We start from the raw sequence: 25,519 nt of genomic DNA, 5'->3' as shown, positions 1-25,519 counted from the left end.
TTTTGTTTTTCTGAATTGGTGCTACGCTGGAGAAGTACATGCAATTTCTCTTTAAGAAAACTGCAGAAAATTCAGTGCTAGTAAAAGCCCTCGATACACACTTACAGTTAGAACATTAAGAACATTTTAGAATGGAAAAAAAAAAAAGATATACTAATCCTGCCCTGACCACCCTGGTTTCAGTTTTACATATTCTCTTCATTCCTTACCCATATATGTACATGTTTTGCAGATTCTCATATAGAAACCCCAGTTGATTCTCACTCTGTTGCAGGCTGCCTTACTTCCTGCGTGGTCATCATAGACTATCTTCTCCAGGGTCGGCATCTGTCTTGTGGCCACGCTCTGCTTAACCAGTTTGCCTCTTGATGGACGTGACACTGGGAGCCAGGTTTTTAGATGGAGGAAGTTCTGGAGGGAATCTGCTGCTTCAGAAGCTTCTCCATGTTACTCCAGACCCTTTTAGAGGAGTGCGTGCCAGTCTTCAGCCTGCTGGGAGTTGTCTTTTCTGTTGTTCCTAACTCGCTTTCACTTTTTAGTTCCTTCATAACGCAAGATCTAGCCTCCGGCCCAAGTCCTCAGCTTTAAGGGAAGTCCCCATCTTTGACCCACTGCCCTTTGGGCCACTATTGTGTGTATGGCACATATCCTCTGATACATGGGCTGTGATCCTGAGTTTGTCCTTTGGGTGGGGCACAGTGAGGCAGTTTGGATGCCCTAAGCAGCCAGATAATTCTGTGGAAATAAAAGATCAGCCAGAACCACAAACACTATCTGAATCACTCATAGTTTTACACTGTTGATAAAATACATTATTGCACTTTGTGTGTGTGTGTGTGTGTGTGTGTGTGTGTGTGTATGTATGTGTATACACGTCACAGCACAACTGTGGAGGTCCAAAGACAACCTATGAGAGTCTGTTCTTCCTTCCCACTATGTGGGTCCCAGGATCTCAGGTTATCAATCTTGGCAGCAAATACCTTGGCCCTCTGAGATTGACCTTGATAAAACACATTAAGATGTCAGTGAGAACAGAAAGAACTAGGCTCTGTGAGATGCTAAGTATATACATTTATTTCCCCCATGTCCCATTTTTGGGTACACCACAAAAGTCCCCGAAGTCCTTAAGCAAATGCAGAAACACAAGAATATGGATATAATCAGAATGGAGGAAAATTCCTGTCAGTTCTTTTTTGCATAGGTAAAATACCCTTTAAATAGGAGCTAATTCTCTAACAGAGAATTAGCTTGTCTTCCTTGACAAAGTACAAGTCGGGTTGAACTCATTGTAATTGATTTTGCATGTAAAAGTCCACTTACCTGCCCTTACTAGGTGGATCTCTTCATTTTCCTTGAAGGATAGCTAGAAGCCCAGCCCTCTGTGGTGAGAGTCAATGGAATTAGATGGATGCAGGGATGATGGTGCCTAGCAGCCTCCCCACAAATAGGGGCTGTGAATGTGAAGTACTACCATCAACAGGGATTGAGCTTCCAGATTGATGGAGACTCTGTGTGTGTGTGTGTGTGTGTGTGTTTGTGCGTGCGCGCGCACGCGCACACACACTATACATGTGATAGTCAGAGGATAACTTTCAGGAGTCTGTTCTCTCCCTTTACAGCAGGGCCCGGGAACTGAACTCAGGCACTCAGGTGTATGCGGCATCCTACTTACCTACTGAGCCATCTCACCTGATTTCTGCCTTATTTTTTGAGACTTGCTCTCTCACTGAACCTGAGACTCACACTTGGCCTAGATTGCTTGGCTAGTGAACCCCCTTTAAGCTCTTTGTCCCCCCAACCCCTGAGATGTGTACCATTGTAGCTGGCCTTTACATGGTTGTCGAGGACTGCAAGCTCAGGTCCTCATGCAGCTCACACTTTTAGCTAAATTTTTGAAAACCACTCAAAGCCTGAAAATCAGATGCTCCAAGGTTGTCCAAATAATGACCTTGGCATCCGTCTCCGAGGAGTGACCGTCTTTTTTATTCTCAGTGTACAGCTTTTCCACACAGTGGAGTAGGGTGCTCGGCTGGATGTAAATGGCTGGTGAAAGTAGCCCAAGAGGACCATGAGCATCGTTTTTGTGACTTGGTGAATCCCAGGCCCTTCTTACATCTTTTTCTTCATTCCTTCTCTTCAGCCATTCGGAGCTCTTGAACCTCCCCCATCTGGCCACAGGGTGTCTTCCAGGGGGCCTTTGCCCATCCAAAGCTGTTATCCCTGGCCACTTGATTTTGCAAGGGTTAAAATATGTGCTGAGGAGGTATGAGGGCCTGGGAACAGAACACACTACAGATGATGGATTGGAGTGTTCTTTTCCAGAGAAAAGAGTGGCTATTTGACGCCTTGGGGGAGACAGCTGACTCTCTGCTACCATGTAGCTTATAGAACTTCTAATTTTTGCAGTTGGTCATTAAGTATTGAGTTTTGTTATTGGTCATTAACTCATGTGAACACGTGTGCACGTATACACATGCTTCTTTCTGTTAACCTGGGCAGACATAGTAATGACTTTGGCCCTCAGCAGGGACTCATTCAATAGGGACAACACCTGTGCCTGAGCTGTCCTCTCCTGGTGGCTGTGCCCTACCTGACTGTGGACTGTTGAGAGTGGGCTGGTCCACAGGGTAGTCAACAGAGCTAGGGGAAGCTGAGCTGAGTCATTCATATTGGATTTCAAAGACCCTCTGTGGGTTGCAATGTAAGAGCTCAGTTAAGTGTTGAAATGATAATATACATGATAAAATACAGTATTACCATTAATTTGGGCCTGTTTCCTTTTACATTTTTCTTAGTATAGTGACTAGAAAAATAGTCTTGCCATACAGTAGCTTGCTTGCATGTCTATCCAGTGAGAGCGATCTTTGTGCAACTGTTCAGAGGCTAAGAACAGTTAAAGGAGTTACTCAGAGTCACATGAAGCCTAGGCTGACTCTCAGGTCCACAGACTTATCACTATGGAAGTGTTGTAAGTTTATTTTTCTGCCCCTTGCCCCTGATTTCTGGGTGATGACCTCTCACCCTCTGGAATCCTCTGGGAGATAAGGGTGCCTTCCTTGCTCTTGTGGAGTCCCTTGGCTCACACCTGAGTTCATGTTAATGAGATGACTCAGGGGATGAGCTAGTCATCTATCAGAAGGGCCAGACTTGTGCCTGGAGGCTTGAGGCTTGGAATGTATCCAACCTCTGCAGAAGAGGTGGCTGGACCGAGGATTAGGTTCAGTCATGGGCTAGTGATGAATCCATTCCAGTTGCTCCTAATGAAACACTAACACAAACTGTGGCCTCTCAGCTTGGTTGTGCCCCCTCCTTGCACACGTACAGGGACACACCCGCAGGATGGAGCGTCTTGATTTCATGGCACTGAACACAGAAGTGCCCTGTTTGGGATATTCTCAGACCTACACTGTGTGCTTCTTCATTTTGCTGGTCCTGGCTTGGATCCTTCATAATAGAACTATAAGCACAGCATTAAGTACTTTCCTGTGTTCAGTGAATCATTCTATCGGAATCTTGAACCCAAGGTGTTAAGGGAAGCAGAGAATTTGTAACCCGTGTCAGTGGCCTGGGAAGCCCTGTACTTGCTACTGGCATTTGTTTGGAAGTGAGGTCAGTCGTCCTGGGGACTGTGGCCTTCAACCAGAGTCAACCTTGGAGTCTCTTTTGTCAGAGCTGCATTGCAGTATTTTGAGAATAAACTGCCTCTTGGCATCGGCTTGAAGGCCCTGGTGTTGAGAGAACACCACAGCATTTGGTAAGGTATCTAAGACTTGCTTGTCTCCCTAACTTCATTTCCTTGGTGACCACAGCCAGCTTAATTCTACTCTTATGAAATGACGCAGTCTTGGACAACCTCTTCAGACTACAAGGCTTTCCTGACAGCAGGCAGACCTAGGATACTTCCAGGCCCAGGACCTTCCAGGCTGCAACCTTTGGGGACCCCTCTATATCAACTCTCAGGTGTCACCACCTGGATGGAGTGACCTGTACATGTTGGTCTCGCCTCATTAGCAGAAATTCTTGAATATTGATGTTGAGATTTTGTTCCTTTAAGGAAACTGATGTTCAGGAATACCCTGAGTAAGGATTTTTTTATTGTTTGATAATTTGCGTTGTTGGGATTCATTGTCATGTGGTGTATCTTACTATGTTTCATACATACAGTGTCAAATCCAACAGTGCCTTTTCTTTAGACATCCCTGTTTGGATATTTTAGCCATGACCCTGTATGTTTGTTTTTACGTTTTGTTTTGTTTTGCTTTGCTTTCTCCTTCTTGACTTAAAATAGACACGGTCTGCCTTTGTGGTCCTGCTAGCCATTACTTTTCAGCCATGCTCAGACCAGTCTTGTCCTGCAAACCCCCTCTTGGGCATGTGATGGGGCCGCTCTGGAAGGTGGGTTGTCTTAGAAATGAAAAGAAAAACTCTGTCATTAATTGGAGGGAGGGTTCCTTTCTGCAAGTAACAGGGATGCAGCGAACAGGCCTCGGGGTCGTGAGGTCTCCTGAAACACCCACAGTGACCTAGAATCTGTTTCACTTGTGCTGGCCATGGGCACTTTGCGCTCTACCACCCATGCAGGCTTGCTCATTAGAGGTTTAACGGTGGCTGAAGTTCTGAAGTTCGGCCAAATGACCGACAGCAAATCCCCCTCCCTCAGGGAAGGTGAGGGTGTCAGCATCTCCCCCTCCCTCAGGGAAGGTGAGGGTGTCAGCATCTCCCCCTCACCTTTGGTGAAGGTAAGGGGGTCACTCAGTTTCTATAAGACATAGTACAGATAGTCAGAACTGACTAAAGGCACCAAGATTGAATGTTCCCTCTCCCATGGCACCTCCAAATGCTTGCTTCCTGTGGACTACAGGCTTCATGGTGCGCCTTTCAAGGCACAAGTGTAAGCTACAGCCCTGAGAGATAACTAGGGCTGTAAGAACCCTTTATAGGGGAGAGAAAAATCTCATCATTGAAGTAAAAGCTCAGGATACAATCCTAGTATATTATTTATCTAGTGTACGTGTATGTGCACGCACATGTGCAAGAGTGCACGCTTGCCTGGATGTGGCTAGTGAGCCCCTGGGATTCTCCTGTCTCTGCCTCCCAGCGATGCTTGGATTTTTCTGTGGGTGCTGGGATCTGAACTCACATCCTCATATTTGCCCAGTAAGTGTTTTACCCACTGAGCCGTCTCTCTGTGTCTTTGATAATGTGATTTTAGGTGACCTCAAACGTAAATAACCAGCCCACAAGTTTAGAGTTAATAAGGCAAATAAGAGGGTCCCTGGAAAATGCCTGACGGCAGATGTGGTATTGTGGTACCTCACTGAGTCAGGGGAGACCGTCCAAAGCACCTGTGACTGTTGACCCTGTTTAGGTGGGAGAGGTGCCAGGTCTGAGGGTGAAGCCAGACCTTTCTTAGGCATATGCCTGCAAAAGAGCCCCGTGCCCCTAAGCCCCCAGTGCACACTTCATGAATGCATGCTGAGCTGAACTCAGGGCCACCCGGCCTGCTTCCTGACTCCTCTCAGCCTGTGTGTCCCTCATAAACCTTCTTCCCCACAACTTCTTTCCCTCCATCTCTGTCACCCACTGCTCATGAAGAGCGTCTGAAGATGAGAGGCATGGGAGAGGAGGAAGGGGTTAGAGACCTCCAAGTGTGGTGCATGTCGATCTAACCCCACCTGGGGGCCCGCTGGTCACACCAACGTCTCGACACTGGCTCTCTACCTCTTCCTCAGCCTAGGGTCAGCAAGAGTCACCTGTCCCACAGCTGCTTGCATGAGTCATGGCCTGTGACATCCTCCAGGCCAGGCTCCTCGGTGTTCTCAGAACATTCTGGCATTGACACTGCACTACAGTTTCTTCTAATGCTCCCTCATTCTCATCCCTTCTTTTCTCTCCAATTAGATTTATCTTTGGGGACTATTTTTAATCTCCTGGATCTCTAGCATAATGCGGAACAACACATAATTAATGGCCCTTTCTGGCTCATTCCGATGTTCATTTCATCTAAAAATATTTAATGAGCACTTGCTATTCAGAGCAGACGGTACAGAGTGAATACTCACCATTTCTCTGAATAACTCATTTAGTAGTAGTTCATTTAATTATTGCATCAACTCTGTTTGCCGGTGATGCTCTACTTTACCCAGAAGGAAACTCGGATGTGAAGATGCTGAACAGCCTTCGCAAGGCTGGACGGAAGAGGTGTGGGGCAGCCTGCCACCGGCACACCGGGCAGACGTGCCCTGCCTCCTCCGAGACTAATATCACCTGGGCTTTCCTGGGCTCCACTTCTTAGTAATAATAGAAAGTAAAGGGTGGCATCGATAATTTCAGATAGCGGCAGGTGTTCTGAAGACAATAAAATGCCAGGATGGGGTGGTCAGAGTGGGCTGAGGGAAGAGTTGTAAATCAAATGTCAGGGAAGAACCTTCTAGCAGACCACATTTGCTGAGCCCTGCATCACCTGCGTGGGTCACAGAGGAGACCAGCGTCCTCATGCTGTCTGCTCTGCTAAGGTTAGGATATGGTGGAGGGTGGCCCTCCAAGGTCCATGTGTTGGAAACGTCTTCCCCAGCATGCTGATGTTGAAAAGTTGTGGTACCTCATAGGAAGTCAGCTGGGGGCATTGTCCTTGGAAGAACATGAGATTGGTGTTATGGACGTATAAAATAAATAAATAAATAAAAATAGAAGAAGAGGAGGAGGAGGAAGTGGCAAGCCCAGCCCCTCTGTTAGACTGGTTTTCTGTCCCCCTTTGTCACTAGCCCACCTGTGGTGCCACCTGTCACGGCTGACACAGCCAAGGTGACCTTCACCAGAGTTAGTGTTGGACTGTTCAGAATTTTAGTCTCCGAAACTGGGAACTCAACACCCCTTTCTTCTTTATACTCAGCCTCAGTTATTTTGTTATGGGAATAGCAAACAAACTTCTCCACCCTCCCCCTCCGGAATACTTCTGTGGAGGCTTCCTCCACCTACCAAATAGTTCCTCAGCCAACAGCAGCAGGATGCCCTAACGCTAGTTAACACAATTCTGACACCATGTCCCTGGAGATAGTGTCGGATCTCACAGGACAAAGGCCCCAAACCACAAGAACTCCCCAACTCCTGGTACCGGTTGCAAGTCCCAAGGGCGTGGCTTGCGCTTCTGACCAACTAGCTGTCAATCAAAGTTCTCGCAACTCCTTCTCTGGATTTGATTAGTTTGACATGATTGGGGAGACATTTCTATGACCTTGCTTGTTATAAAGGATATTATAAAGCATGCACGTGAACAGGCAGACAGCAGAGATGTATAAGACACATCGAGGGAAAGCGTGGGCAGCAGCCTTTGTATCCTATGTGGGCAAGCCATCTCGCCACACACACTTCCACGCTGCTCAACCACCTGGAAGCTCTCCAAACCTTGTTCTTTTGAGTTTTTATGGAGTTCTCATTAAGAAGGAACGACTGATTAAATTTTTGGCCATAGGTGAGCAATTCAATTTCATCTTCATCTTTAGATCAAGATGGAGGGCTGGAGCTGAAATTCCCTAGCCTCTAATCAGGCTTTGTACTTTCTGATACTGGTTCCATACAGAGGTGTTAAGGGCTCCCAGACCACCAGCCACTCCATTAGCATATAAATAGTTACGTTTATCTCTTTGGAGATTGCAGGGTTGTAGAGCTGGGTACCAGGAGTTAGGGCTGAGGTGTGTATCATAGTATAACACTGAAGGAACCCTGGAAGAGCCAGCAGCAGACACAGAGGGCCCTGGAACAGTTAGATCATGCAGGCCTCACACCTCCCCACCTGACTGTGTTCTTGCTGTGGCTCAACTTCACCTGATTTACATACAGATGCTCAGAGGGAAGACACTTAAGGATCACCTATGGGCTTGATTCCACAGAGGTTGGACAATCCACGCCATAAGATAGAACCCAGTGTCCCTTCGGTGTGCAAAGCAGAACTGCTCTGAGTCCCTGCCCTCAGGGAGTCTTCCACCCGGTGCTGTGTTGGGTGTGGTCTCCAGGGGATGTGCCTGTGAAGTCCTCTGGTGCCCGATGTGGAGTGCACACAGGGGCAGTTCTCTTGTCTCCCAGGCTGTAGTGACTGTTACTTTTATGGTCCTCCAGGAACCTTGAGCCCATGTTGATAATATATGATCCCAGCTCAGCTCCTCAGACGTAAGCAGGCTTTTATGGTTGGGCCATAATGTGGTATACCCTATGAAGACATCCTAGCTTTTTACCCGGTACTGCAGCCTGGCACTACAATGCCCACCATCAGGGGTTTCCAGACCCTCCTATCTCTTTGTACGAATGGAGACCGTGCCTGGCTTCATTCTGACCTTGCAAAGCTCAGCCACCGTGGGGTGATCTGACTGTGGCATGTGGCCGCATAGGCAGCTTCTGCCTTGCCTTCTCCTTCTGGTCGCTGATGGTTAATGCTTACCCTTGCTAACTAGCCTTGCCAAATATAGACTTCAGCCCTGACTTAAGGAAGCTGTTGCTATACTTTTTGTGGACTGAAAACACTGGCCCAAGAAAGCACTCGAAATTGTGATAGGAGCATTTGACTCTCCCTAGTCACTTCCTGAATTCCCCAAGCCAAAGCCCTTTGACCTTCAGAGCATTCCAGAATCCTTGGTTGTAAAAGCCATTGTTTGAGTGTAGGGTGTCCTTCAAAACAAGTTTGAGTGGCTTATGCATTTGACTGTCCAATTCCATATATCGCCATAGCCATGGGTCCCAATCTAGAACTCACTTATAAACCTTGTCTTGTGTCCTGCTTTTCCTCCTCCTACCATGATTTTCGATGACCTTCTCTGCGTGTAATTTCCAGCGGGAATATTTCACGGTAGAAGAATGTAGTCTCTTGAGGCTTGTTCTTGACATTTCTAGGAATTTATTCAATTAGACTTTACTTTAATCCCGTTGGGAAACATATTTTCACTATGAAGTTGTGATGTGTTTAATTCAGGGTCTAAGATAAATGTGGTCCTGGGTGGGGTTTGTATAGATGGTGAAGCAAGTTTTCCTTTTGTGCTGAAGGCTGGTTTAATGAGTAGCTCTGTCTGTTTGTTTATTTAGCAATGCTTCATTATTTAAGCTTCTTCTTCCCTGAAAAGCAAAGAATGTTTGCCCCCTCTTCAGAGAATTAAATGAGCAGCGTGTTCAGCTCTTGGGAAAAACATGGCTTTGTTTTCCAGCACCATCTTTACCAACATTCCTCTTCGTCAGCCTTGCACATGTCCCCTGGCATGCCCCCTTTCCCTCTTGATTAACCAGGGAAGGTGGAGTTTTGACACAGTACAGAACACTCTCCTAAACACTCACAAAGTCTCCATCGAGGACTATTCTTGGCTCAGAAAGATGTCTCAGGGCAGGCTTGAGCCAGGGCTGGTCCATGATGAAGTTAAGGAATGTCTTTGAGAAAGGATGGCTTCTGTGATTGCTGCCAGCAAGTGGAACTAAAGTTCTAGAAGGTTCTGTGAGTTTGCTTCTTATGGGCTTGACAGGTGGTTAAGGCATATCGTTCCTCTTCTCCCTACCCCACCCACTGCTACCCGCCATCCTGGTCTTGAACCATTTATGGCTTGTCTATAAGGTATGGTATCAACTTGGATTGACTCCCAGGAGCCTTGTTCTTAGGTAGCATACAAGTTCTGGTGTGACTCTTGAAAAGTAGGTTATATATATATATATATATATATATATATATTTATATATATATATATATATATATATAGAGAGAGAGAGAGAGAGAGAGAGAGAGAGAGTGTGTTATACTGGTGTCTTAGGGTTTCTATTGCTTCTACTAAACACCATGACCAAAAAGCAAGTTGGGGAGGAAAAGGTTTATTTGGTTTACACTTCAGCATTGCTGTTTATCATTGAAGGAAGTCAGAACAGGAACTCAAACAGGGCAGGATCCTGGAGGCAGGAGCTGCTACAGAGGCTGTTGGGGGGTGGGGGGGTGGCTGCTTACTGGCTTGCTTTACATGGCTTGCTCAGTCTGCTTTCTTATAGAACCCAGGACGACCAACACAGGGAAGATACCACCCATCATGGGCTAGACCCTCTCCCATTGATCACTAATTGAGAAAATGCCTTACAGCTGAATCTCCTGGAAGCATTTCCTCAACTGAGGCTCCTTCCTCTCTGATGACTCTAGCTTGTGTCAAGTTGACACACAAAACCAGCCAGTACAACTGGGAAATAAAGTGAAAAGTGGTACTGTATTAGTCTGCTCGTGTTATGTATTAGTCAGTTTTTTGGTGCAATAACAAAATGCTCAGTGCTGCATACTTTCGAAGAGCATTTTTATTGATTTCATGGTTTTAGAAGCCGGGAGTTCAAGGTCAGGTAGCTCTGTCTGTTGGGCCTTTAATGAGGACTTCATTGTGGATAACATTTCCATTTTAGAAATGTGTACAAAAGAGATCATATGCCAAGAATGGAAGCTAGAGACAGTCAGAGCCTAGGCCTGCTCTCACTGGTACTAACTTGGGTCATATGAGAAATATGTTCATCCCTTCCAAGCCCAGGGCCTGTTGACCCTATTACCTCCCATTGTGCCCTGCCTGTTAAAGGCTCTACCCTACAGACAAAGCTCCTAGTGTTTGGACTTTGAGTACTTGCTCAAAGCACATCCAGACCACAGCAGGTTGCTCTAACAAAACCCCAGGGGCTGCGTAACTTAAGCAACAGGAATTAGTTCTCTCCTAGCTCAAGAGGCAGAATTGTAAAACATGCAAGATTGAAGAAACCAGGACTTGACTGGTTATTTTCTCACACCCAAACCTTCACCCAACCTATTTGTTGTTGTTGTTGGTGGTGGTAGTGATAGTGGTGGTGTGAGTGAGTGAGTGAGTGTGTGTGTGTGTGTGTGTATGTGTGTGTGTGTGTGTGTGTGTGTGTGTGGCAGGTGTGCACATTTAATAGTGTACTATGGAGATCAGAAGTGGGGAAAGGGGAGGAACAGGAGGCAGAGGCCAGCTGCAGGTGGATGGAAGGAGCCCAGGGCTGCTCCACCTCTGAATCACACTGATTTGTGCAAAGCCTAAGCCGGTTCTTGGCACAGAGACTTGGAGATCTTACAGTTTGAAACCGGTTCACATAAAAGTCATATGTGCGTGAAAGCAGGCCTGGAGCGTTTTAATTGTCGTCGTTGTGGAAAGTTACATGACTGTCATCAGCTGTCGCTTCTGGCTGTGCTTTCTGTACTAATGTAAATAAATGAGGTCACAGGTTTAAAGGAGCAGGCTATGTTTACATACTTGTGAAGCAGCCTTGATCCGCCTGTGTTATTCAAACACACACATATGAAATGTGTGGCTTCCTGAATGCAGGTTGCTCCTTAGAGCCTGAGGGCTGCCGGTTGTGGAGAGGAGCCGAAGGGTGCCTCCCTTCATGGGGTTTTGACTGAAGGCCACCTTTTTGGTGAGGATTGGTTTTCCTCCACAAGCAGACATTTAATCACCAGCAGTTCTGTAAGGAGTGCATTTGGAAGAGCCCTGAACTGCTTCAGAGCTGGGAGGGCGAGGTGGCAGAACAGAGAGGAATCATGTGAATGCTGATAAAACATGCCAGGGTCAGTGTGTCTTGGAAGGCTCCCCCCAAAAAACTAGATTTTCAATTTTTATAAATCATAGGATCCTTCTGACTCAGTTCTACTTTTTGCAGGTAAATATTTAGGCAAGATTTTTTTTGGGGGGGGGAAGGGAAGGGTGGTGTTTGTGTGTATGTGCAGCTCTGTGTGTGTGTGTGTGTGTGTGTGTGTGTGTGTGTGTGTGTGTTTATGTATATGGAGGTCAAAGGTTGACATTTTGTGTCTCCCTCACACTCCACCTTGTTATTTGAAAGGGTCTCTTGTCGAACCTGAGACTCACCAATTCAGCTACGTTTGGTGGCCAGGGAACTCTGGGGACCCTCCTGTCTCCGCCTTCCCAGGGCTGGGATTCATGCCACCCAGCCCTTATGTGGGTTCTGGGAATCCAAACTCAGGTCCTCCTGCTTGCCAAGCATGCACTTTTTACTGTCTGAGCTATCACTCAGCACCCTGGGCACGACTTTTTAAAAGCATATTCCTGTTGAGGTTTTTGTAAAGATGTTACCAAAAGAAACATGAAACATCATGAACAAAATGTAAGCAGTCATCCCCCTAGCTGCCAATGGATGGGTCTGTAGAACCACAGATTCAGAAGCAAGCCTCTTGCTAAGCACACAAGGACATCAGGAAGGAGCAGTTGCTGGTTCGGAGTCTCAGTACAGTTATAGTCCAGGATAGTTTCTCTCCAGTGGCTAGTTGTTGTTGTTGCTGTTGTTTTTCCACCGCACACAGCTGAGGCAGAGGAGTGGCAGACACTCCGAGGGAAGCAGCAATAAACAGGTTCAGAAGACTGTGGAGCAGCGTCTAGTTCCTGTAAGCAGCGATGGTCTAGGTCATGTTCTTTTGTCCACAAAAATCCAAAGAAATAATTCAATGAATTCCAAATTCAAGCAAATTCTGGTATAGATTTACCAGATTTTTCCCTCCTTTCTTCTCTCAAAATGTTATGAAATCCAGCTGAGTTAGATTAACTAATGCGAGGAACTAAAATGACCTTTAGACCGAGGTAAGAAGATAGTTTGTGTGGGGTTTTGGTTTTGAAACAGGATTTCATGTAACCCAGGCTGGCCTTGAACTTCCTATATAGCTGAGGCTGGCTTTGAACTCTTGATGATCCTACCTCTAGCCTCCCTAGGGCTAGGACCACAAGTATGTGTCACCATGCCTGGTCACATGTGGTATTTTTGAAGTGATCTCTACCTAGGATTTGTCCTAAAGTAGACACCAGGGAGAGACATTTATTTTGCGTTTTAGTGTTCATAAATGATTTTCATGAGATCAAACCCATAACTCCCTACTCCCCCTTTAGCTCCTGTTGTACCCAACATCACAGGAAGATACCTGTCCCCCTGGAGGAGATGGATAGGTCCTATGTACAAAGGGAATTGAGCCTTCTCCCCAAGAAACTAGCTTCCACCAAAGCAATTAATCTGGAAACATAAACAAGAGACAAATACAAAAATAGAATATTCTAGCATCATTTTGCACACATACGTCTGGTTGCTGAAGCTTTATGAGAACAGCTCTGAGAAAAGTTGTGAACCCCCAACTATTGAGGATCTAGAGGTATTCATGTTCTTTATATAAATATTTTGTGTATGTACATAGTGTGTTTTGTGTATCTTTTCTCTAGATTACCATATCCTTAATGTATTGAGTTGCTTGCAGAAGTGTGTGTGTGTATGTGTGTGTTTCATAATTCAAGATGTTTGTTTGTGACAAGGTTTCACATGGCCCAGGCTGACCTTGAACTCACTTTGTAGTAAAGGATGACTTTGACTTTGAACTTCTGATCTTCCTGTTTCTGCCTTTCAAGTGCTGGGATTACAAGTATATGCCACTATACCCAGTTTATGTGGTGTTGAGAACTGAACCCAGGGCTGTGTGTATACTAGGTAAGCCTCTACCAACTGAGCCATATCCCCAGCCCATCATAATTTCATTTCTATAATTTCTAAGACCATATATCGTATTCTTACATATCGTTTCTACAAATACATGCTTTTTTCATATATTCAAGTTTTCCAGGAATGCAGATTTTGCAGCTTGCTCACCTCAGCTGGCCTTGCCCCTCCTCTGTTCCTCTGAAACACTCAGATGTAAAGGGCTAACTGCAGACACATTTCCAGGGAGGACCCCCACCCACAAGACACGGCCCCCACTCGGCTTATAAACTGGTTTTAAAGTTTAAAGATGCCTCCTTGATTATGTCTTTTCATACACTGGGCATTTCACAGTGAAGGCAGCCACACTGGTTTGAAGAAGCCACCAAATGGTCTATGTGTAAGAAGAGTCTTTCCCCAGCACTCACCCACAAAGCGGCCGGACTCAGTCTCCTCGTCTCTCCTTTCCTGTTTCTCGTTGTCTTTGTTTCATCCCTTCTGTGCTAGGAGACTACCTTCGCTCCCCTCTCTCTTCAGCCTGGCTTCCTTTCCCTCTCCTTGGGAAAGACATGTAGCTTTCCACAGGATCCTAAGACAACCTAACGATGCCTCCTGGTATCGAACTTAATATCACTGGTGCTGTCAAATAGCCAATCACGTCTGTGGAGCATATGAATAAGTTCAAAGAAAAGTAGTAGAAAGCCTTCTGATGGCTGAGGCTGGAACTCCGTGTAGTTCCCATATTAAGGTGGTGTGAAGTGCTCCGACCCCATCTCTGGACTTTTCCACCCTAAATGCTTGGCTCCGGCTGAGCTGTGTTCTTTCATCTTCTCTCTGTGCCTACAGAACTTTAGGAGACTACACCTGGTGTATTATTGTTTCCACTGGGGGTCTACAAAATAATATTTATTATATGCCAATAATCCTGTCATCTGTAAGATCTATTATTATGTAGTTTGTGTCTGCGTTGAGATCTGGGGGATGGATATGTCCAACTGACTGATGTGGGGACTCAGGTGCATGTGTGTTAAAAAAAACCCACTGGAGGTAATGCAGATGGTTAGGGCTAGGGTCGGGTTTTAATTCAGACTTGCTCCATCCAATCCCTGATCTTCACTGCTACCAATGTCCTGACTGGGAACACAGTAAGGAAAACAATATTCTTGCCTCAAACAGTAAGAGTCCAGTTTTCTAATAGCAGCCCGCGCCCTTCTGTAGACACTAATTCTATTTGTTGACCTTCGGCCAGTGTTCTTACATTGCTGGCTAAGCCTCACTCTGGCTGTCCTCTGTAGAACATGGCTGTCTCCTGCTTATAGATTCTGCATGTGAACATCAGGTCTTTCGCCCTGTAGTCAGGGAATCATGCCACAGAAGTCACTGCCGTAGCTAAGGACAGGAGCAGAAGCGTGGCTACAAAAGGGGGTTTTCCCACCACAGTGAGAATGTGTCACCATCCTGGGCTGCCCCTGAACTCACCTGGTCATAGCAGGTAGCACCTAGGTGTGTTTTTCTTTTGAGGTGCTGGATATTTTCTAATCACCTTTCAAACTCATGGACTCAAAGCCGAGGAAATGCGATTTTGAGACAAGGTTTGAAAATGCTTGTTTCTCCGCATTGTTGTGTATATCCCAAAAATATTTGCATTGATACCACAAACTGTTTGTGCAAAGCCTACCCAGTTTGGAGTCAGGGACTGGAGTAAAGGATAAAAGCCATTTCATTTTTTAAAAGCCCAGTTCCTGGCAAAAACAGGAATCCCAAGTTTTTATTGGGAAAGCTAATCCAGGATAAAGAAAGAAAGTCAGATCTGTTGTTCAGGAAAGACAGGGCCTGTGGTTTACTTTAAGATAGAATTATGTTATTCAGATTTTGAAACTTCTTGGATAAGTTGGCTCCTAGTTATTTCGTAAATAAAAATTAAACTGGGCATGATGGTGTAGTACTCAGGGTAGAGCCTGAGGCAGAGGATTGCCATGAGTTTGAGGCCACCTTGGTCGACACAGTACCAAGATAGCCAGATCTACAGAGAAATATCAAATGAATAAATATTAAAATATGAAAATTCTAGAACGTTCACTTGTCAGAGTTTTTGTGTGACACTGGCTTTTATTTCTAGTAATGAACAAAGTGTTCATCCCGTACCCAATATGATTTCGCCAAACTATGTTTGTTAACTTATTTTGTTCTTAGGATAGTATTGAGGTAGGCACTACTGTTATCTCTGTCTTTGGTAGGGGGAAACCGAGGAAGAGACAGATGAGAAACCTGCCTAGGGTCTCATAGCAAGCGTTTGTCAGGGCAGGCTCCGATTCCGGCAGCTTTATCTCATTACTAGATTGAGTGTAGGTGAGGGCCATGGTGATGATGTGAACATAATGAGATGCGATGTATCGAATGCCATGTGATGTATCTCTAAGCCTTCACCTAGGTGTCCTCTACCCAGCACTAGACATAGGCTCTCTTATGCCTGATGTACAGTAAGCGGAGCCTTCCTAAGGGAAAGGGATTCATACAGGTTCCTAGGAGACTAAGTCCTCACTGTAGGCTGGGCCCATGTGTCCTCAACGCCCCCCCCCCATACTGTACCTCCCTCCACTCTGACGGTCTGTTAGTGATGCTTTGATTCTTGTGGGTGTGCGTGCGTGCGTGCAGTACAAGGGATGTCCCTGTCTTCTCCTCCCCAGGACGGGGGTTACAGACACGTTGTTCCTTGCCTTCTCAGGAGTGCTGGGGATCCAAACACAGATTGTAATGCTTCTGCTGCAGGCCCTGTACCGACTCAGCCATCTTCCCAGCCCCTCGTAGCTCTTACATAGTCACGCGGAACATCATTAAGTAATCCTCTGTTGGGGCCAGAGGGCCAAAAATGACCTGCTTAGCTCTGCTCTTCCCTTCCCCTGCTGCTACCAATCCAGCCCCACCCCGTCTCCTCTCCCACCCCTAAGAGGCAGGAACAACCTCCATGCAGTTCCCTGAAACACTCCTGTGGGATACGACTGTTTCACGGTGCCTTAAAGGCCATCCAGGACAGGGAGTCACGGCACACCACCGGTGTGTGAGGACGGATGCCTGGCATGAGCAGACCTAACTGGAGGCTCTTTTCAGATCGACCCTCGGTGAGAACTTCCTTGTCCAGCTGAGATGTGTGAGTCACGTGGCCTTTCCCCTCTCCTCTGCCTGCAGATAGTGCGCAAGCGTCCTTCCCACATGTCTCAGACATACAACGCACACCATTTCACACTGGCACATAACACCCTACAGTAGAACTCTCAGACTCCCTCTGACCCGCCCCTCCCCCATGTTTTTCCCCCCATTAGGCAAATGGAAGGCCCCTTGCCACCTGTTAGCATTACGTCATTGGCTCCCCAGAACACAGTTGTACCCGAGGCCTTAAACAAAGTAGTTCTTCTTGTATTGTTTGCATTCAAAGAGCTGATATCATGCCAACTGATGTCATTGTGTGTCTTTGTGTGACTGCCATGGCAACTGGGCAGGTGGGGAGCCTCCGGCTGATGTCACTGGGAAAGGAGGGGCAGAGACGGGATTTTAAGAAGCTCTATGCTGGTTATTTTTTGTGTATGGGGGTGGAAGGGGGCTTGGCATGCTTTTATTTTGATTCTCTTTTCTAACTAGCGGCTTTTAAGACAAATTACAGCTCAAGTACACTAAAGAGGAATGAGAATCCTCCTTTCCCACCTCCTAGCCTCTTCTTTTGAGTGTAGTTGCCCAGTTCTTCTTCTCAACTTACATGGAAAAAAATGCTGCGAGCGTCTTTTTCTTAAGGAAAAAGTGAATTAGGTTCCCCTAGCAGGATCAGCATGGCGCTGTTTACTGGGGGTTTTGTGGAGCCCAGCAGATTTCCACACAGCTCCTTCCAGTGTCCTCTGTCCTCTGTGGAGTTTGGGACAGTGGCAGTGGGCAGTTTTTACGCATTCACTGGTTATGTTTTTCTAGTGTCTTGCATTTTTTTTTGTAGTTGGAAGGCTCCCTCTGTGCTACTCACCCAGGTATAATGATTTCACAACAGACAGTAACAGCAAGGGCAGAGTGTAATCACAGAAATGAAGCCAAATGAATTTAAAGCTCCTATGTGCTCTCCTAAAAACAGTTTTTTCTTTTCTTTACTTTTCTCCTTTTTGACATGTCTGAGCACAGGATGGCCCTCCTAAGTTGTCTGTGGATCGTTACTATTTCCTACGGAAACGATGACTTGTCTTCTCTTCTACAGCTGGCTGTGCCCATTGGTTGGGGACATGCTCTCCTCGGGTCCCCTGCTCTAGAGGTCAAAACTGAGATGGGGAGGAATGTGGTGTCAATTCGGAAGCTGGTAGACAAATAGATGTGCTGCCCCTCTGTTAGCACAGGCATGTATCCTAGTCAGGTTTTGTGCTTTTGGCCTCATGCCTGGGGAATAGCAAGAGCTATATGACTGGCAAGATATTACTTCCAGGAACTTCCCAGTGCCTCCCCTTTCCCAGAAGGCCTCAAATGACCCATCCTGCTCTCCTGGGATTTATGCTCATCTGGTGACCCTGCCTGGATGTCTCTTGATGTGTCTCATGCACCTTGTAGAACTTGAGCTTTGTAATCCTTCAGATTTGTCCATGTGTAATTGCGTGTAACGTAAGAGAGGGAAAGTTAAGTGGCAAATTCTGATCCATAAATTTCCTTAATTCTTCTTTTTGTGTATAGGCTTTAGGCTTTTTCAAAATGTTTTGAATTAGCTGTTTCTCATTTAACATTAAATGGAAACACTTTCTTTGATTTTTATATTCTTTACACAGTTATTCTTTTAATGGCTACATAATATTCCATGGATGAACATACTTATTAAATTTTGTTTTGGTATTTACTTAGCCTTTTCTGTTTTTAACTTACTATTAGTGTGTGTGTGTGTGTGTGTGTGTGTGTGTGTGTGTGTGTGTGTGTGTGTGTAAGTCAGAGGAGAATTTGTGGAGCCAGGTCTCTGCTCCCACCCTTAAGCAGACGGTGCTGTGTGACTATCGTCGTGTGTCTAATCACACCCCCGTGGCTGTGTGATTTCCATAAGTGACTCTGTACTAACAGGAGGCCATGTCTGCATGCTGAAAGTGGAGAAGCAGGTGCAGCGTAGACCTCTGAAGTGTTTCAGACTCAGCTCTTGGAGTTAGAGCAGAGCCCCAAGCTCAGGGTGTGCATTAGGAGATCCATCAGAGGTCACCATTAGCAGTTAGGGTACTCACAGTCCTCTAAAAGCTAAGTGCAGGAAATTGGGCCACTCTCAGAAGCCACTCTCCTGGAAGTCAAGATCTAGAGATGTCAAGGACCTGTGTGGAAAGTCCTGTAGATTCCGAGTCATTCTCCCAGGGGTAACTGACCTTGCCCCCAGATTACCTCTGCTCTTTCTACCTTTGGACAGCCATAGAAATAACAGGAATAGAAATAGTTTGTCTATGTAGAGTGACCATGCAAGCCTGGGGGTGGAGGGTAGACTGAACACGTGACCTGTTTTTACCGCCCCCCCCATCTCAGACTCACACACAGAGAGACACAGTGTATGCCTGTGGGGTTACTGAGGCACACAGAGAAATGAGTGTGTGCGACTCGGCAGGCAGGGTGCAGCCAGCATAGTCTGCTTTCCCACAGCACCTGCTTGTCCCTGCTGGCTGCATAAGGAGGGAGCTTGGCTTTCTGTAAGGTGAGTTATAGGTGGTGGGGACACATGTGCACAATGCCAGGATACACGCAGAAGTTCTCTGTAGGACAGTGTCATCCCTGCTGTCCTCAGCTCCCAAAGCACAAGGCTCTATGTAGGCCAGGGACCATATGTCTGTTAGAAGCAAATCAAATTTGCAGTTGATGAAATGACTGGCTGTTGTATGGAACTTGTTCCCAGGCACCTTGGCCCAGTTTGTGCAATAAGGAGCACAAGCCCTCTGAAGCTGGCTCTGCGTGTCCCAATAGACTTCTGGTTTTTGTTTTTATTTTAGAAATGTTAAACATGTACATAGCCACAATGACGGCCATCCCTATGGGGAAGCTGACATTTTCCGTGGGCTCTGTCTTATTCACACATGCTTTCTGCGCTTTCCTTCCAGGGGGACTCAGTAGTTTTAAACAGAACCATGAAAACCTCTGTGACAACTCCCTCCAGCTCCAAGAGTGCCGGGAGGTGGGGGGCGGCGCATCTGCGGCCTCGAGCATGCTACCTCAGTCTGTCCCCACCACCCCTGACATCGAGAACGCGGAGCTGACGCCCATCCTGCCCTTCCTGTTCCTCGGCAATGAGCAAGATGCTCAGGACCTGGACACCATGCAGAGGCTCAACATCGGCTACGTCATCAACGTCACCACTCACCTTCCCCTGTACCACTATGAGAAAGGCCTCTTCAACTACAAGAGGCTGCCAGCCACTGACAGCAACAAGCAGAATTTGCGGCAGTACTTTGAAGAGGCGTTTGAATTCATTGGTAACTATCTCCCAGGGTGTGTGTGTGTGGGAGCTCTCCCTTCCCTCCAGCTCTGGGTTTGGTAAAAGGTCCAAGGTTTATTCCTATGTTAGAGGAAAACAAACAAACAAACAAACAAACAAACAAACAAACCCTAAGCTGTAGCCCTTTCTTCAAGTCTTGTAACTATCTGGATTGGACACAATAGTTGAGTTAGTGAGCTTTCCATTTCCGTGGCTAAACTACCTGAGAGGCTGCCCTGAAGGGAGGAATTCTCTTAGCTTATCATCTGAGAGGCTTCAGTCCTTGGCTCCGTTGAGTCTGGGCCTGTGCTGAGACAGAGCATGGCAGGGGGGGATGTATAATGGAGACTGCTGGATTCATGGAGACTAGGGAGGGAGGGACCAGGACAACATATTGCCTTCAGTGATACACAGTGGGTGACCTACTTCCCAAGGCAAGGGTCCCCTTCTGAAGTTTTAAAGACCTTTGGAAGTGGTACCACCTGCTGGAGACCAAGCATTTGATACAAGTCTGTGGAGCCATTGCCTGTTCAGACTAAAGAAATTATCACTCTTTATCCAACGCCTATTCAACCAGAAGTTCCTATCTGGCCTCCAGGTTACAAAGAACCAACAGCGGAGGGTGGGCGGTTAGGTAGTGTACGACCCGAAGAATGAAGGGGAACGTGAGGAACTGGTCAGAGCTGGGCCTGCTGCCTAGTCCCTGCAGCACCCCCCACCCCGCCGCCCGCTCTGAAGGAAGCTCCAAGTAGAGACTGTGACATCACCTCTCACTGTCCCCAACCCTCCGTACCACCTGGCTCAGCTTTCTTCATCCAGCACAGGGAAAGTGATTTCCATTCAGCACCATGAGTTCTAGTGTGCGTGGCCTCTTCCCTTGAGGCTGAGGCAAAGGCAGCCTTTGTGAAAGGGCTGGTTCTGAAGAAACTCCTTCAGACAGCAGACCGTGATGTGCTGAGTCCCTTCATGCCTTGCGTCCTTGCAGACAAGGGAAGGGAGAGTGGCATGGATTGTTCCCCCCCCCCCCCCCCCCCAGTGATCGATCTCAGGTCATAAACGCTGAGTGACGAAGACTGATGTTAGTGCTCATGAAAAGGTACATGTTCTCTTTGACGCTTTGTCTCAGGCTCAGGGAAACAAGAACCATCAGGCCCCTGTAGGACCCCAAAGGAAAATTCTAGCCACACTAGGCTCTACCCTCAGAAGGAAGCCACCACCAGCTCGATGATGACCTTAGCTTTTATAGCTCTTGTAGCATTGTGTCGAGACTCTGAGGGTGACTAGGACAGCAGGAGCAGAGGACAGATTCTCGACACTGTTTCCAAGCAATCCCAACTTTCATCAGCACAAAGAGGCAGCCGAGTGCTTCACATTATTGCCTCTGGTTGCCACTGGTCTCTGTCTCAAGAACACCCATGATTGTTGCTGTTTTGACAGAAAAAAAAAATAGTCTCAAGTTTGGCAGCCACCAGGGTGATGGATTTCCTGGCAAGCTGGTAGTTCTGAACACTTGCTTGTCTGTTTCCCTTTCCAGTTTGTCCTCCAATGCTGGGCCCTAACATGAACACTCTGGAAGGATAGCCAGAGTGTTCTTAAACTCAAAAGTGAGGTGACCTTTCCATGTCAGGATTCTAGTGTTAAGAGGGAGCTGGGGGTTGAAGAAAAGGCACAGTGGGGAAAGTGTTGGCTGCATAAGAGTGAAGAGCTGAGTTTGAACCCCCAGAACCCAAGGCAAGTCAGGTGCAGGCATACAAATCTGTAAAACCTTCTCTCCTATAGCAAGATGGGAGACGGACAACCCCTAGACACTCACAGGATAGCTAGCTTGGTGTCTGCAGCGCACAAGAAATCCTGTCTCAAAGAAGGTGGTAGGCAAGGACCCACACTGACCTCCACCTGTGTGCTGTGGTATGCCTATACCTGTATACAGAGAGAAAGAGAGAGAGAGAGAGAAGAAAATGAGGAGGAGGAGGAGGAGAGAGAGAGAGGAGAGGGAGGGAGAGAGAGGGAGAAGAAAATGAGGAGGAGGAGGAGGAGAGAGAGAGAGGAGAGGGAGGGAGAGAGAGGGAGAGAGGACAGAATGAGAATTAAAAAAATAAAAGCAAAGGCCCTAGCATCCTAGTGTTCTAGACTCCTAGCCAGGACTCCTCATCCGACACTCTGGGCCCATGTTTGCCATGCCCCGTTAATTAGTTCCTAACACTGGGTAAAGATGCCCTGGATCCTTTATTCATAAAATCAGAGCTAAACCTTGAATCGTGAATAAGAAATGCCTGTCACCAGAGAGACAAGGAAGTTCCTGGTCGATAGAGGCTGTTATAAAGGAGAGTCCACCTGACTTAATTCCAGGTGGAGGAAGTTGGGAAATTGTTTTCCATTTAGTGAGCAGCCTGGGATGGGCTTGTTCTAAGATTACAGCCATGGTGCTCACATTCCTTCTGGATTATTCAGGCTTACCTGTTCTTTTAGAAGAAAACAAAACTAATAACAAGCAACATCTAGCCCACAGCAATTCGGGATCACGTGTTTGGGCTCAACTTCATTCTCCTTGCCCTGTGATTGGACACACTGAGATTTTATAGTATGGCTTCAGGGGGTTCACAGCATAATAACACTCATCCAAGTTTAATATAAACTACGGAATGGCCAGGTTTAGGGTGTAACAATGCCAGTTTAACCACTGAATCAAACAACTTTGTTTCCACAGTTCTAGAGGCTGGTGAGCTAGTGTCCTTTGTATTAGCCAGGCAGGAAGACTGAGGTCCTGGGGGTCACTCAGCTAGTGTGTTAGTGAAACAGGTGGTCAAAGCCGTGGTACACCTTGATCTTTCTCTTACTACCATGTTTGATGTTCTTGGTTTGGGAGGCCATTTAGTGTGTGCCGAAGAGAAGTTGGCAAAGGGAGCAATTGATATAAGCTTGTCTATGGGTTGGTAAGAAAGAGATTTACATCCTGTTTGTTGTTTAGTCTACTGGTGAGCAGCGGGTGCAGATGATTTAAGCTAAGGGATAAATCCTCTTTACCCAGTTCTTGTCTACCTTATCACTGACCTGCATTCCTCCAGCAACCCTTCCTTGGGAATGTGTTTTAATCTAGAAGTGTCAAAAAATGTTGTCCAGTGCAAACAGACAGCCAAAGCTTTTAATATTAAACATGCCAATTTCTGTCGCTCTTGGTTCTAAGCTACTTGGGACTCCTGCCTTCCAAATGGTTGCCGTGTGGGAACAGTGTATGTGGGGGGGCGGGGGGGTTAAATGTGTGGGAGAGGGCTGGCCATGCAGTAGGTCAGTACTCTACAAGTCTAACTTTGACAACAGTTGGCGTCTCTGGTGAGAAGCTGAGTGTAGGAACCTTCTAGCTGAGCTTTATTCCTTCTCTGCCATGGAGATTTAGTAAATCTTATGCATTAAATGTTAGCTCTTATAGAGAACAATTTTCTATAGGTACAGTGTGTGTGTGTGTGTGTGTGTGTGTGTGTGTGTGTGTGTGTGTGTCTTGCTTGTAGAAGATACATTGCTAATAACACTTGTTTTTCAGTCATATAATCATATAACCCAGAAAGTAGAATTAACATTGTTGTCAGAAGAAGAATTTTTATCATACATGAACATTTGTGTGTGTAATATAATTTCCATTTCCTCTGTTGTCCTTTCCTTACTTTTCCTTTCCTTTTTGTCAGTGGTATGATTTTAGATAAAAACAGAAAAAGAACAATATAGTTGAGAAAGAGGTCTGGTAACATTTGTGGCGAGCTTAGTAGCTTGCTTGTCATGAGTGTGTCCGTGTGTCTTCCCCCATCTCCTGTGACATGTGCTGTTTTCACAGATGACTCCCTTTCTCTATCTTGTCTCTAAATACAGAACTGTAGGGGGCTGGGGAGACGGCTCAGCAGGTAGCGCACTTCTCACGCAAGCGTGAGGATGGGGGCCCAGACCACCAGAACCCACACAAAGGCCATGCAGCTGCAGCGGCCTGCCGGCAATCCCATGGCACACGGGCCTGAGATGGGGCACCCCAGAGCAAGCTGCCTATCGGGACCAGCAGAGATAGCAAGCCCCAGGTTCAGCAAGTGATGCTGTGTCCAATACCATGGAGAGTGAACTGGAAGACACACGATATAGCAACCATGGCCTTCCACAGACACTTGGGAACATGCACCCCCCACGCACCCACACCCACACCTCAAAAAAAATGAGGGTCAATAAGATGGTTCAGTGGGCAGAAGGGGCTTGCTGCTAAGAGTGACGACATGAGTTCAATCCCCACAAACTCAGGTTGTGGAAAGAGAACGGACTCCTCCAAGTGGCCCTTTGACCTCCCCATGCCCACTGTGGCATGTGTATCCCCCTCCCCAATTTTTTTTAATAATTTAGTAAGATGTAGACTAGCAGCTCCTGCTTGTAGCCAATTTCTGTAGCTTGTGACTTGAACACGTAGAATCCACTGGTGCATTCTGCTTTGAAGCCATCTGAGTCTATTCTTCCTGTGCAAAAGGAAACCCTGCGGCCCCAGGCAGGCGCTCACCTCCCTCTGCCCCCCCCTCTTCACCCCGCCCTGACCACCTGTCTCTCTGTCCCGCAGAGGAAGCTCACCAGTGTGGAAAGGGCCTTCTCATCCACTGCCAGGCTGGTGTCTCCCGTTCCGCCACCATCGTCATCGCCTACCTGATGAAGCACACGCGGATGACCATGACTGACGCGTACAAATTCGTCAAAGGCAAACGGCCAATTATCTCCCCGAACCTCAACTTCATGGGGCAGTTGCTGGAATTCGAGGAAGACCTGAACAATGGTGTGACGCCACGGATCCTTACACCAAAGCTGATGGGCATGGAGACGGTCGTGTGACGGCGGGCAGGATGCAAGGGCCGTGGCTCTGTCGGGAGACGAACAGGCGTGAAGAGGGTTCTGGTTTTGGTTTTTTTTCTGTTTTTCTTTTTTTTTTTTTTTTTTTTTTTTTAAGTTGGGGAAATGTTTGTGAAAGGAAACAAACCTGTCTAGAGACTCTATTTTTAATAAGTGTGAGGAGACTATAACTTCTGATGCCACTGAGAACCACTTCTCTTTATCTGGTATTGCAAGGAGGTTAAAGAGGTCATTTTTTTTTTTTTTTAAGCCAACAAATAAAAAGATTATGAAACTTGCTTCTCCCCAGTTTTCCTTGTGAGCTGTTGTAGAGTTTCTGACTAAATCGTCTGTGCGGGCTCATAGACCGAAGATAGCACACTTCAGTGACAAGGAAGCCAGAGGCAGTGGACAAGACATCGCCTTGCGAAGACCTGGAACCTACCTGGGCACCCGCGTGGCAAGCAGACCCCGCCCGACCCTGCCCTGTTTGTGCTCACGGGTGTGAAGGGAAGGGCGGGCAGCCTCAGTGGTCGCAGATGACCTCGTGCGCTCTGGAGAGACTTCGGGTAGTGTTGATTTTGTGTGTTTCATGCTCTGGATAGTTTCTCCCCGTCTGTGGGTTTGAAAGAACTTTCTTTTCTTCTTCTTCTTTTTTCTTTTTAGTAGAGAGAAACTGACCGTTATTCCACGTGCCTTCGCTGGCACGTGCGCAGTAAAAATGGTGTTGGTAGTGTGCGGGTG

The 25,519-nt window shown here is 46.7% G+C and overlaps 1 protein-coding gene and 1 long non-coding RNA gene across 4 annotated transcripts in view; one reads left to right on the top strand and one right to left on the bottom strand.

Annotated features, from left to right (window-relative positions):
• Dusp10 (dual specificity phosphatase 10) overlaps positions 1-25,073 on the top strand; it is a 40,130-nt gene extending 15,057 nt beyond the window's left edge. For all 3 annotated transcript variants that reach the window (XM_028894547.2, XM_028894548.2, XM_028894549.2), the window contains exons 3-4: positions 19,557-19,928; positions 24,513-25,073. In XM_028894547.2, the coding sequence (XP_028750380.1) occupies positions 19,557-19,928; positions 24,513-24,778 (638 nt within the window). In that variant the 3' untranslated portion in view covers positions 24,779-25,073. The remainder of the gene's footprint in view (positions 1-19,556; positions 19,929-24,512) is intronic.
• On the bottom strand, positions 20,990-24,625 carry LOC119089140. The gene is made up of 2 exons (XR_005092979.1): positions 24,524-24,625; positions 20,990-21,355 (listed from the first exon to the last, which is right to left on the bottom strand). It is a non-coding gene; the product is annotated as an uncharacterized LOC119089140 (long non-coding RNA).
• Positions 25,074-25,519: the final 446 nt, after the last annotated feature.

This window comes from Peromyscus leucopus, chromosome 15 (genome assembly GCF_004664715.2).
Source record: "Peromyscus leucopus breed LL Stock chromosome 15, UCI_PerLeu_2.1, whole genome shotgun sequence".
Lineage (NCBI taxonomy): Eukaryota > Metazoa > Chordata > Mammalia > Rodentia > Cricetidae > Peromyscus > Peromyscus leucopus.
This window is presented reverse-complemented; position numbering and strand designations above follow the sequence as displayed.